Source organism: Halichoeres trimaculatus, unplaced genomic scaffold (genome assembly GCF_033239565.1).
Source record: "Halichoeres trimaculatus isolate MK-OKI-2021-1 unplaced genomic scaffold, fHalTri1.1 fHalTri1_scaffold_22, whole genome shotgun sequence".
In the NCBI taxonomy this organism is placed as follows: Eukaryota; Metazoa; Chordata; class Actinopteri; order Labriformes; family Labridae; genus Halichoeres; species Halichoeres trimaculatus.
In genome coordinates this window covers 11,578,934-11,593,341 of record NW_027437200.1, presented here as the reverse complement: position 1 = coordinate 11,593,341, position 14,408 = coordinate 11,578,934, and the positions used below count along the sequence as shown (strand labels likewise).

Sequence of the window (14,408 nt, the reverse complement as noted above, 5' to 3'; positions counted from 1 at the left end):
TTTGCTGTAAAACGTATTATTAACACATGGTGTGACACATGCAAATGCATTCCAATAAAAGAAACAAACCGGAGAAGGTTGCATGTAGGAAGGGAAGGGAAGCAGATGTGAGTAATGCTGGATGACGCATTGGGGATAGACGACAACTGATTTATTGGAGAAATTATGGGATGGCGCTTAAATGTCTCCCCGACATTCAAGTCCAGACTGATAAGAAAAGAAGGACAATGAAGAGGGTGGGGTAAAAAAAGTCTGGTAGCTCCTTTCTGCCTGCGTAGCTACATGTAACCACTGCTTTCACACATTAAATCGCACATGACACAGGGTGGAAAAGAGAAGCGCGAAGTGGGGGGGAATGGGAGAACTGAAATGAGGTGCTGAGTTACAGGAAGAAGTGGATAATGGGAACATGGAGGAGCGAGGAACAGCAGGATTCAGCTGTGCTGCTTGTTTTTTTAGCACCAACAGAGAAGGTGGGCCACAGGTTAGAGGGGGAGAGGGGAAATAAAGGCAGGAGAGAAAAGAAGATACTGTGGGAGTGCTACAATAAGGTGAGGGATGACAGGAGAGGGAAATATTACCAACCAGAGACAGAAAGAAGCAGGGAAGGAACAAGGGAAAAGGAGAACACAGGATGGGAAAAACAGTCGGGTGTGTGGAGTGGTTCACAACAGATAAATAAGGGGATCTAGGAAAAGAGATTGATGGACAGATCAGCAGGTAGATTTGAAGGCAAGGGAGGTACTGTCACTGCTCCCTTGTTTGAATCAGATGGAGGAGGAGGAATTTCACACACAACCCACTCAACCACTACTTTTCTTTTGTCCAACATACACTTTCTGTTTTTCTCTGCAGTGTACAAGGAAGATCTATTTTTTCCAACTCTTTACTTTTCAGGAGTAACGTGATTCTCAGCTTTGAAAATTGTCTTCATCATCCACTTATCGGACGATAAAGTGAAGGCTTTTCTGATCATGCTTCTTAGAAACAGCTTCGAATCTGGCACAGCTGAAGTGATCACAGAGCTTATGTGTCAAAAGGTTGGCTGGGACATTGGTTGTGAAGAGTGTCTGCTCAAGAAAATATAGATTGAAATACAAAATGTCAAGGTGGTGCTTTAATACCCTCCTTCCCTCCCTGGTTGCTTGATCCTGAAGCATGTAGTCCATCCCTCCCTGTCAGTCAGCTGACGGGGCTGCCGCTTCCTGCGTGCTGTGACATCCATCATTTCTCATCCCCTCGCACTTATCTCACAACTTACTGTTCTCTTTTTGTTTTTTCTTTTGTTCTGTTTTTAAGTTTGTAATGCAGCTTTTTCCCTGTTGTAGTGAAATGCTTCATGTCAGTTTTTCCATGAGATCTCCAATTTGATTTAAAGTATAAGCAGGTCTTTCCCTGAGTGCTTCACCTGACTCTTTATCCCAGAACTCCCTCAATCTCAGAGCTGTCAATTAAAAACTTGTCTTTCTTTCTGGTATTCAGCATTGCAAGACTCAGAAAAACACTTGAAGAATCAGAAATGACTTATTGTGATTCATGTTCATCTTTTAATCCTGTGCGTTTCTTCAAAAGTGAAGAGTGTAGAAAAACAAACCCTGAAAGGTCTAAATTAAAGAATAAAGAGTTATATCTACTGTTGCCTGGAAGATCAAATCATCCTTTGGGGTGAAAATGCAAAAATGATTCTTGTGGTGGTCATATTTTCATGCAAAGTCTAACATAATCCCACAATCCATAATTCATCAGCAACCAGATCTGTCAACAGCATGTGGTACCAGCTCACCAGGGGTTCAGTTCAGAGAAAGACGTTAAAGCGACTGCGTAGGCAGGGATGCATTCAGGTACTGATGTGGAGATGAAATACTGTCAGGAAGCAGAATTGAGTCACATTATCATTACCATCCTATTCGCTGGAGAATGTACAGCATATGAGGGGTAGAAGAAGCCCCTTTGTGGAGTCAACAAGAGTGATTTGAAGGCTCAAACAGGCAACGTGATGTGAGATGTAAAATATAATTTAAACAGCTGAGCTATTTGACATCAACCGCTTTACATTCTCATCTATTAGGACATGATAAGTGAGACCAAACCTGTCGCATTGTTGCAGGCTGTAAACATGTGCCTCCATCAGCCACAACACTGTGACTCACATTTTCTAGACCCCCTTCTCCATCAGGAGGATCAAGAGCAGGCTAACCTGACAAACCATGGAGTCCAGGTTGCCAAACCAGGGGTTGCAAAATGCCTTTTAAAATCAAAAACTGTTTGCAATTGCAATGCATCCTTAACGGTAGTGTTTTAATATAAAACCAAGCAAACAAACTCAATTAGGCTTAGACAACGACAGTATTAGTGGAAGCAGATTATTTTAGGAAACACAGCAATACTTGCACATAGGAAGGCTAATTTTCTACCAATCAGCTTAGTTAAGTATCTCAGGCCTTTTATACTTCGAGTTGAAGTGGCTTTGTTGTCGTTGTTGCTATTTTAGGCATCGCCGGATGAAAACTTTGGGAAATCCTGTATGAGATCTCAATGGATTGGGCTTGGTTGACCAGTACACCAAACAGAAGCCTGATTGGGTTGAGATTAGGGTTGCATAGAAATGAAAATTTGTGGCCGAAGCCGAATGAAGTATAAATGTTTGGCCAAATAGCGAATGTTGAATGGGGATGCTAAGTTTAATGGGGCTCAATGTGCTCCACAAGCATCTATAAGCCAGTTCCCTCCACAACACTCAACTGTTGATCATCCAAAGCCATGAACTCTGTGACTTTCTTGCAAAATTTTCCTCCTCAAAGACATCGACCACGAACAGAGTGGGTATGCTAAGACAAGACGCTCTCCTTGAAGCTAATGCACCCGTCTCTCTCTGTTGTACTCAGCATTCTGTTGAGGGTATTTGGCTTTTAAATGGCAAATTTAAGCATTAGTGTTAAAAGTCTTTACAGAGGAACTACCTCACCTTCAAGCAGAGAGCAGGGACTAATCAGTGAAATCAGCTGGTGGAGTTTCTGGTTGGAAAGAAAACCTGCAGCCTCTTGGCCCTCCATGGCACGAGTTTGAGACCCCTGCTCTAGATAGTTTTGTTGAACACTCTTTGCAAACTGCATTTCTTTTTTTTACCCTCCAACACTTTGGCACATTGGCAAAATAAGCAGGAAATTAAAACAAAGAATCAGTGAACATAAAAGTTATTTACGCAGAAATGACTTGGACTATCCTGTGGCTGTGCACTTCAATGATGTACAACATGACATCTCCACTCTGCATTTTATTGCCATTGAATGGGTAATTTAATCATCAATAGACTGTGTCAACGTAAAGTTTAATGTAATGTTTCTCATGTTACTTGTCTTATAGACCTTTAATGTCCCCTAAACTGCACGTTTTGTGATTGATGCTCTTATTTTGAACCTTATTTGTAGGCTTTGAATAGATTTTCATCATGATGACTATCTTAGTTAGGAAGTCAATGTGTGTTTGTTTTCCTGTGTGTTTATTCTTCTGGTGTAGGTGTTACGCCATGATGGTGATTGGCCACAGGTGCAATCTCCACTTTGTGTTTAAGACGTGTGGCCCTTTTGAACAAACAGTTTGCCTGACGAAGGTCTGAGACCGAAACGTTGCGGGTGCGGGAGTCCACCTTCTTGTTTAAACCCTCCAACACTTTATAATATCTCCATCCCGCCGACATTTTTCTGAAGGTGAGAGGTCACCATTTAGGTACACACTATTATTCAGCCTTGCTTTAAACTCACTCAACCAAAGGCTGAATGTGGCTTTTTTTGCAATATGCAGACCAATTTATTCGGCTACCGAATATTTGGTGCATCCCTAGTTGAGATCAATGGGGTGCAGAGGCCGTCAACATCAGCTTAGACCCCCTGACTTGTTTGCAGTTATGGAGCTCTGTATGCAACAGACTGGCAGCTTTGTATCAAGAACAGCAGCAACTTCTTAGAAAAATCAGAGCTGTGAGAGCTTATTGCACGTTCCCCTGATTTCCTCTCTTCTACTGACCACTACAAACCGCGAACAACCCAAGAAAAAGCTACAGTTTGGAGATGCTCTGAACTGGATGTCTGACCGTCATAACTTGGCCCTTGGTGGCTAACATTCCTACAACTGCCTATTCGTCCTGCTCCCAGTAGATCAACTGTGAACTCAACTCTACCTTACAAGCCTCAGTGACGAAAACCAGTGTAAAGACATGGTTAAGGTGATTCACTTCAGCTCTCAGTGGTCATAATGTCATGGCTGCACATTTCTGCAGTAAATCAGGGACAGATTTGGGGTCTGTTGGGACTGACTAAGGAGGGCCTGAGCTTTAACACCATTCATCATGTGCTTTATCTTTAACATTTGGTTAAAATGTATTTAACTCTAGTTTCAGATGAGGACAAAAGCAAAACAACACATATGCTGACTATAAAATGAGTCATCCTGTCAACTGATCATCAAACTGAATTCACTCACCCACTCAGTTGAACTTTGATTTACAACTTTAGGAAGAATAAAACTTAAAGTGTTAAGTTTAAAATACACTGGGAACTGCCTGCAGTATAAATTGTAGCAGCAGATATTTTTACGATCCTGGAAGTTGAGGGTCAGATTTTTAAACCAATACTGTGCAATGCTTGATTTTGGAAAATTCTACTTCTCTTTCCCATTTGTTCACGTCTAATGCCCTCATGAATCCTCTTTGTTATTTTACTTCTGTTGATCTCCTCACCTGTTCCCTTCACCTGCTCTAAAAGCTCCTCTAAAAGGAGATGAGAGAACATCATCAAAAGTACTCACATGTCTCTCTTCCTTTATCTAATGTCTCTCTGGGGAAAATGGTCTCAAAGGTATGTAAAAAACGGGTGGATCCATTACTGATTTGACCTGGTGGTGCTTTGCTTCTGCTTTGTTCACAAACATCCATCAGTCTTTCAACATATGCAGAGTAAAATGGTCTTTTTTAGCTCTCCATTTCTCTCTATTTAATCTTTCTTCCACTTCATGTCTCTCATTCTCTCCTGCTGTCATCTTTAAGCCTTTAAAAAAAGTGAAAGAAGTGAGTATTTCAGTGCCATGTACAGGTTAGGATGTTTTTGTTCTTAAAAGGAGACACCTTCACCCACTACACCTCATCAGCAAACCACAGCTCAAAGCTGAATACCATTTCTTTGGCCATCTCGTCTGAAAACTTCAAGGAAAATGTCGCAGAAACAACTCATCGAATATGATTATGCAAGTTTTTGGGGACCTCGGGAGACCAAAAGCCCATAGCGTGACAATAATCTCACCCTTCTGCTCTCCACCTTTCACTGCGTCACTCAGACTCTGACCCTGTCACAGGCCTTCAGTAATAATTTATTCATCTGTCCCTCAAACGCAGCATTCCAGCATCCAGGCTGTCCTGAGCTGATTGTGTTTGCTTCATTTATATTGCATGGTAATGGTGGGGGGTTGACGCGCTGTTGACGTGTTTCGTGGCTCCTCTGTGTGGCTAAATGCTGCAGGAAAGCAGAGGAAAGAGCAAGAAGCAAATCTGGGAAAGGAGATTGAGAAAAGAGGAGGAGTGGTTCAGGGGGGGGGGGCAGTTGCACATTATTTTAAGAGGAACACTAGGAGGGAAGGAAGAATAGAGCGATGTAGGAGGAAAAGAGAAAATAAAGAGGGAAAAAAGAAAGTCCTTGAGGTGAGAAGGTCACATGTTCCACTTTGATAACTTGCTGAGGAGAGCACTATCTGTACAGGGGTAGTAGACATTTTCACTGTTTGTAGTGAAAAGCAGCAGCCTCTGGTGTGGAAAAACGGAGTTGATGCAGCCTCATGCAAAATGCCCATTTTTACAGCATAAATAAACATGATTACAGCCTGGCAAGAAATAAAATCAGTTTGATTCTCTGCAGCTTCTTTCTCCATTTTGTCTTCTTTATTTCATCAACTTTAGTAGCACTCTCCTTATTTAACTGTATGAAGCCTGAAAATGGAGGTGTGTGGTCACTTTGAGAGAGCTGAGTGGCCTCATTCACTGATAAATGTGTAGAAATGCTCTTACTCTGGGCATAAAATAAATGTGCAGGCAAAATCACCATTGAGTTCATGACAAGTGATTACCAGCAAAATGTCCAGACCACCTTGTATATATCAGTGAATCAGAATAATTCTAAATTGACAGGCATGTGTCCACTACCTGCAATCAGCATACTACCACACCCCAAACCATCTTTCTATATATAGGGAAACCTGTATGATGCATCAAGATGAGAGCACTAGATCTGCCATTTTTACTTTCTTGGACATAAACTGTAAAAAACTTTGTTTCCTGCATGCCTTTCAAAAGGCTCCAATCAATCAACTGGTTTGGGCAACAGATGTGTTAATTCATGCCACTGTTGTCGGGAGTGGTTGATAAGTTAATCAAAACCAAAAATGGGACATTTTAATTTGCATGTTTTCATATTTTTTGATACATTTTTTTTATAGAAGCTTGTGAGAAACACTTATAAACTTCACCTATTTACTTGTCTTAAATGGCACATTATTATTATTTTTTTCTTTTTTAAAAACTTAAAGGACACATGAACAATAGAGTGAACAAAGGAAACAAAAGGTGGGGAAAGATGAGGTCTTTGACGGGATTTTTTCTATTTTCTCTGTACTGTATTTATTTATTTTTCTTCCTTTTTGTTTGAGATTTTATTTTAATACGTGGGATATATTTGGGTTCAGTGAACATATACATATGTATTTGTTTGTCTTGTGTACTCTTTTTGATATTTTTCATTTATCTTTCTTAGTTTTGTAAATAATAATAATAATAATAATAATAATAATAATAATAATAATAATAATAATAATAATAATAATAATAATAATAACAATAATAATTTAAAAAAAAAGTTAAAAATGTTTTTGTTTTTTTTTAAGAAATTTTAAAAATTTAGAAAAAAATCAGTCTGGCTTGAAAGGGTTTTGTTCACCCAGTTTTCCCAGCTTGAATAAATAGTTTCAAGTTAACACATTCTGTAATCTTTTCCGTTACGTAAATGTCTATTGTGACGATCATTCATGTTTTAAAAGACAGGCTCTCCTGGGACAGCCAGCCCTATGTTGACATATTTTTAACCATAAACTTAGTTTTTTTAATTTAAGATTTTTTATTGTTTTTTTTTTTTTTTGATTGCTTGATTTGATTTTTATTATTGTGTCATGCATATACAATATGCCCAGCCCAACAGGCCTACAAGATACCATTATTCAGTCGTCAAGTTCAGGGATCATTGTAGATGTTTACAAAGAAAAAAATATATTTATAATCCCGCAAAAATAAACTATCCTGAGGGTTTTTCTAGGCTCTGGATTCAAAGGAGGCCAATTTGTAAATATAATAACTAAAGAACCATTTAAATCTGTCATCATCAGCACCCCAAAATAAATTAGGACTTTTAATGTACATTTCATTCATCAGAAGAGCTCTCAACTCATCATAAAAAGGATTTAATATTCAAAGTAAGGTGAGGGGGGAAAACAGGTCGTTTTTTATTAGTTTTTATTATTGAAGTCTATTAAAAGCCTTTTTCATGTCTGTGTACACATGGTCTGAAAATGTTCTATTTTTGTTCGCAGTGTAAGAACAAATTCAAAAAATATTTTATCTATTTATCCAAAATTTGTACTTTAAACATTGATACACACAGTTCAAACGAGAATGAGATTTGAGAAGATACTCAGATTTATTTAGAGGCAACATTTGCTGGTAATTGTTACATATATTGTGCTGATTTATCCAGGTTTATTTCTGAAAAAAATAAAACAGCCCTATCATTGAGCAACATAATCTGCTTATAAAGTAATCCAGCCAGCCCCCTGGGTGATAAATTAATGGCCTTAGATCCAATTGAAATAAATCTGTGTGCTCAACACAACCATTCAGTCTCCACTTCCCTCAGAACCAGGAGAGAGGGATGATTTGTTTGATTGGAAAGCCACCAGAGCACATCGAATTCAATCACATCCCAGGAGTCAAAAAATCACAGTGTTAAGTCACCAAGCAGCAATATCTTTATTTCATTCACAGCAGTGATGATATACTGACAGAGGGGGGAAACTCTATGGGTCCAGAGGGTCCCTATGAATTTATAGTTCCCTACTGCAGTAAATTTGACATTCACACAATAATATCACAGCATTGATCAGCATCATGTGTCTGCTTATGGGCGCTGGTTGCAGTAGATTGCAGGGTTTCTGAGTGATGCTGAAAAACAGTCTCTACCACATCATTTGGCTTGTTTTTGAGTGTTTTTGCACTGTTTAAAAATTAATATAACTCTTACTCCCCTCAGACAGAATCCTGCCATGTTGTGCAGAGTCTAGGCTGCAAACCAAGCAACCATGCCATAGCCGACAGAGCCCCCAAGGCTTTGTAAGCACAAGGCAGTGCTGAGGTCAAAAGCGCTGTTATCTCTTGTCATTATCTTTAACACGAGCTTCAATTTGTTTTATTCTGATAAACGGCTCTTTTATTCTTATTAAACCTTGCTTTAATTCCAACTGGCCATTTTTATTGATTCAAAGTGGCTTTCATTACCATTTAATTATTTGTAAAACACTTTGTGACACAGTTAGGGCCTATAAAGCTGGTAGAGAATCAGCAAAAACAAGAGCGCTTTGGAGAAAGAAAGACAGAGGATGGAGGATGTTAGGGAGGAATCGGAGATAAGATAAAGAGTTGGTGGGTGTTTGGTCCGGGTTGAAGGGCAAAAGGACCTGACAGCAAAAAGCATCCGGGGATCAGACCTCATCAGTGGGGGTGAGATTTATAGAGACACTATGAGAAATGGCATCTGGTGGAAAAGCAGGACATGTGCGTGTGCCTGGAAACAGAGCACTCACATGGTGACCTCTGTGTCTGCTCATGTGTGAACACTGTCAAAATGTATCGCTGGCCTTCACACACAAAATGCAAATGAACCCACGTTTTAAATATTCCTGTCACACCAAGATTCACCAAAAATACTGAACACACAGGGATACAGATGTGTAAATATATAGAAGATCGCTCAACAACTGAAAGTAGAACCGATCCGTCTCTGACAAAGAGAGGAAGTCACGTTCAGTCAGGCAGAAACACACACGCACACAGGGAAATCAAGTCATCCCACTCACAGTCCACACATGTCAACATACATTTATAATTGTAAGGCTAAAGCTACTACAGTGTATGAATCAATGTGACAGAGCCATAATTCCAGCCCTGGAAAATCTCTGCAGCTGCTGACTGTGTGCACATGTTCACACATATGAAAAACACATAGAATGGTGACTTTAATTATCCGTCATTACCATGGCGCTCCACTAAGCAGCATTTTTTTACATCAACACTGAATATATCAACTATCCTGTATGTGATGCAGATGGAGATGCTTGAACTGCAGATTCCACAGAGGATCTACACCCTGCAGCTCCATGCAGCTTGGACTTTTGATGCTCCTGTTCGCTGGTTTGAATCTCATGATTTTTAACAGCTGATGATGTGCTGGATTCTCACGCTCGAAGCCATACATAACCTATATCTCAACTAAGCTATGCATACAAGGAATACAGTCAGGTACACACACAGCAGCCTCTTACATCAGCGTATAAATGTGGTCAAGTAAAGACAGGTTAAAAGTGCATCCAGCGAGGGAGAAGACACGGTGCAGTTTAACCATTTACATATAGTTATCTGCAATGTGGTGAGAATGAAGTGCGTATGCAATGTTTGTGACATTTTTATTGCATTTCTTATTACAAAACTGTAATGACAACCATTGTATTATTAGAACATGTTCTCCACATGACTCTGTAGTGGAAATCACCACATGAGCACATTTTGCCACAAAATTAAAGCAACTCAGCTTATTTGATGTCTCAAAAAGTGCCATGAGGTTTGCCTGTGTTTAAACTCAACAGACACTCCTGTACAAAAGATTCCTGGCTGCTAAGTTAAAGAAATATTTGAAGAGGCATCTTTTTTTTCTGCGGTGTTGTACTAATATGTAACTTGTTTTGGTCTAGGGGTGGGTAAATGTATTGATGAGTCGATGCATTAAATACTGCCTCTTCAGACCATGCGTACACAATTCGATATCGATTCAGCAAATTCTCTGAATCTATTCACCCCTGGCTGTGTTATTTGCGTTGTATGGACAAGGGCCACCAGAGACCAAACAACAAAACAATGGCAGCCAAAGCAGCAGCAGCAGCATAAAGCCAGATCCTTCAGCTTTGAAGTCTGACGTTTGGGTTTTATTGCTCCAAAACGTGTGGTGGCATGTTCATATGCCACCACACCACAATGTTCACATTGGGCATAAAAATCAATAATCAAAGCATTTAAATCAATATCGAATCAAATCCAATGAAATTAAATCAAATCGGATCCATTCAAATTAAATGGAATGGAATGGATTCAAATCAATCAATCCAATCGGATCAAAGTGATATCGAATTGAATCGAACTGAATCGAATTGAATCGAATCGAATCAAATCAAATCAAATCAAATCAAATCGAATCGAATCGAATCGAATCGAATCGAATCGAATCGAATCGAATCAAATCAAATCAAATTGATTCAAATCAATTCACATCGAATTGTATCAAATCAAATTGAATTAAATTGATTTGAATCAAATCGAATCAAATCGAATTGAATCGAATTGAATCGAATTGAATCGAATCGAATGGGTTTCTTGGCAATGCCCTATTCTGGTCGAAACATAATTATCCTTAAAGTACTGCTTAGTTTAAAAAACAGAACTGAAATGTGTTTGTTCAAATAATAAACCCGGTAAATTAACAGCATAAGGATTGAAAAATAATGGATGGATGAATGAATGGATGTGCTACCTGTTGTGTTCTTAACTAGTGTTACATTCATTATGAAATGTGTGAGTCTGCCGAACATCTGTGCAAATATCTAAAATGATAAATGTGTACCTCTGGCTTGTTTCACTGTGAATTGTGTGCCTCACATACATATTTGTCTTCAAAATAGAAATATTATAACTGTCATTAAATCATCCCAACTTTCAGACTTTCTCCAACCTAAAAAACTGAAGGGCAGGGAGAGCCTCTCTAACTTCATATGATCTTCGACCAGTTCAGCAAAGGCCCTCAAGTTTACTTTAGGAAGACGCCTACCTCGATCCTTCCTGTGTCTGGTTGGAAGCCTCTGGCCGGGTCCTCAGTGGTCACTCTGCACTGGATGGCACAGCCATTGACCCTGATTTTGTCTTGCTTGAGATTTAGCTCTGGCAGGCTGCGGCCCTCACACACATGCAGCTGGGCATGCACCAGGTCCACGCTGTTAAAGAGAGAGAAAGAGAAAGAGGTGATGAGGTGAGAAATTTTATTGGAGCCCTGAACATTGTCTGAATAGCCCTAAAGTTCCATCAGTGTTGCTATGGAGGATGTTGTTAGAGCCAAAACAAAAGATAAAAGACTGGAGAGTGTTTAACAGAAACAAAAGAAGCATCTCTGACTATTCTTCTGACTATTCACACATCTTAAGCATTTTTTTTTTTCAATTTACACATCCAAAGATATTCCTGGCCTCAGTGTGTGAATATTTTTGCATTAAAAAAAAACACCTTCTGATACAAACTGTGCACATGTTCAAGTTGAATGTATCACACTTAAAACAGTGTCTCCAGGGAAACAGGCAGAATATGGCATATCCAGTTTTTGCTCCAGCTCTTACCTAAAAAAAACAACTACTTATTCAAGATTTTTGTTTTTGCATTTGGTATGATCTCGATGAAAGCTAATTCAGTTTTATTTCAAAGAGGTGCAGTTCAATTATGGTTAAAAAGTGAATATCTGGTGACATGGATAAATGCCACAGCCTCATAACGAAACTGTAGTCAGAGTTTGTGACGGATGAAAAACTGAGAGGATACTGTACGATAATACATGAAAAGTGTAAGAGAGAGTGACACAAAGACTGCTACCACTAGATAAAAATGTTGTGTTTACTGAACGGCATTGGTCGTCACCTGTGTCACTCACAAGATTAGGGTCTTAACACATTTTTTTGCACTAATTTTTTCATCAGTGCCTGTGATTCACAGTTCACTTTTACAATTTTTTTTTTGCAATAGGTATGAAGTCTGAAAATTGCTGTAATTTTATTTGTGAATGTGTGATGACTCCTTTGACTGATGCAGATGGTAAATCATGCTGTGAGGTATCACAACAACCCCTGGATTACAGAAAGCAGTTTCTGTAGGAGCTAATGTGGTGATAATAACTGCTCCTACAACTCCGCTGTTGGAGTTCGATATAAAAAATCTGACGAAGCCAGATGATCATAAATCCTCAGGTTTTTTTTCAGGTACTTTGAACTGCTGGTTTTGAGGACGTCATGAGAGATAAACCTGATGTTACCCACTTTTTAATAGACAAGCTCACAGCCCTATCCAGCTTTTCCTCTGCTCTGCACTTTGTTGAGTCAGTACATCTGGAGTCATAAGTGTTATTTGGATTGTGAAATAAAAATCACAGGTATTTTCTCTTTCAAAAAGATGAGGTCACCAGAAAACGCTGGAATAATTATTTTGAGATAAATGTCACAACTAGCCGGTTCCTGCTCACCACTTTACTGATGACTCATTCGTAAGCAGAGGTCTGTGCTAGCTGCCATGCTGAAACCTGGGGCTGTTCCATCTACAAAGACTTTCCATGAAGGCTCTGAACCACAACACGTGAGTAACATTAAAACAGTAAAAAAAAATGTCACAATGGCTGGCTGGATAGAATAGCATAGAATAGAATAGAATAGAATAGAATAGAGTAGAATAGAATAGAATAGAACTTTATTGTCATTGTAACAAGTACAACGAAATTGAAGTCACAGCAGCAATCAAGAAAACAAAAGTAATAAAGTGCATAGAAAGTGCAAAAAGGTCCATTAAAAAATAGATGATGACAGCTTGTCCATCATTGTCCAGTTCAGCCAGCCTCCACCTCCACAGGGTCCAGGACTGAGCTTCTTCAGCAGTCTGTTCAGTCTCTGTCTCCTGGATCCTGTCTGCTCACAGCAGGTGAAGCTCTTCCAATGTGGCGTTAGTGTCTGATGTTAGCACTGTTAGCCATGTCTGTGAATAGCATGATGCTACTCTGCTCTCTGGTATTCCCTCTGTTGCTGGGTTAGCACGGCTAGCTCGTCCATCTTATTGGAGATAGATCTTACGTTCCCAATAACGATGGATGGAAGGACAGGTCCATGTCGTCACTTCTTAGCTCACACCTGAGAACCAGCACGTCGTCCTCACCTCCTTCTCCTCACCTTGTGGGGAAACATCAGGCCTTGCACCAGTTAGCATTGACATGCTACAGGCCGCTAACAGCTGAGTTCACATGTAAACAATGCAGCTCTGGTTACATGTAGGATCTCCAGACAAACACAGGAGAAAAAGTAGTAAAAATATTACTGAAGCCACAAAAAGTTTGGTGTCCATGACCAACAAATGAGCCACACGAAGTAACGATCCACTCCAAATACAAAGATTATGAAAAAGAGACGAAAAAATTACAAGACACGGACAAAGAAGAGAGAGCTGCTGCAAAAGGCAGTCATAGCCAACAGGGCGGCGCCTAGCAACCAAAGGTCCATAACTTCAAAGCTGTGTGAAAAGCAACACCCTGAAGCTGTGTTACTTTATGATTTTCCTTAAACATATATTCTCACTTCTCCCCTATTTTCTGCATCTGTCTATGCATCCCAACTAGGAGGGACTTAAACCCTAGTGAAGGATGCAAGTAAAGCATGCTCGGATGCAGTTTAAGAGCTTTGAGAAGCAGCCACTGTGTGTTCCCTGCAGGCTTTGACATTAAACACTCGGCTGCACATCCACACTGTATATGACTGTGTGTATAACCCCAGCATTAACCCGTGACCTACACAGGTTTGCACAGATGAGAGAAACTCATAAAATTCTTGAGTATAAAAGACCTCGCTGTGATATGACCACATTGCAATGGGGAGGGTTAAAAAATATGTATCATGCAGCCCTGGCACACACACACAGAAACTAGAGTAAATTATGCTAATTTTATTCAGGAGTAGCTCCATAAAAAACGTATTTTAAATCCGAGAGGGACACAAGTTTTCATGGACTCATTTATTTAAATGTAAAGCTCAAATGAGACTTGCTGGGTTAAGCTCTATGACCTTCCACAGTCTGAAAATGCATATTGGAAATGTATAAAGGTCTTTTGACTTCTTTGTTTCTTTTTTTTGGCTCAAATGTAAATGCAGCAGAGGATGGACACAAAGGGTCAGGACACATTACTTTTAAATAGCTCTGTCCCTTCTGCTCAGCCCACTGCCAAACAAAAACACACTCAGACATCTGGGGAACCTCTCCG

General features: G+C 39.6%; 1 protein-coding gene across 2 annotated transcripts in view; it reads right to left on the bottom strand.

The window, feature by feature from the left end:
- The window catches only part of pcxb (pyruvate carboxylase b), a 472,827-nt gene that overhangs the window by 310,429 nt on the left and 147,990 nt on the right, over positions 1 to 14,408 (bottom strand). For both annotated transcript variants that reach the window (XM_074699298.1, XM_074699299.1), the window contains exon 11: positions 11,181 to 11,343. In XM_074699298.1, coding sequence (XP_074555399.1) covers positions 11,181 to 11,343 — 163 coding nt within the window. The remainder of the gene's footprint in view (positions 1 to 11,180; positions 11,344 to 14,408) is intronic.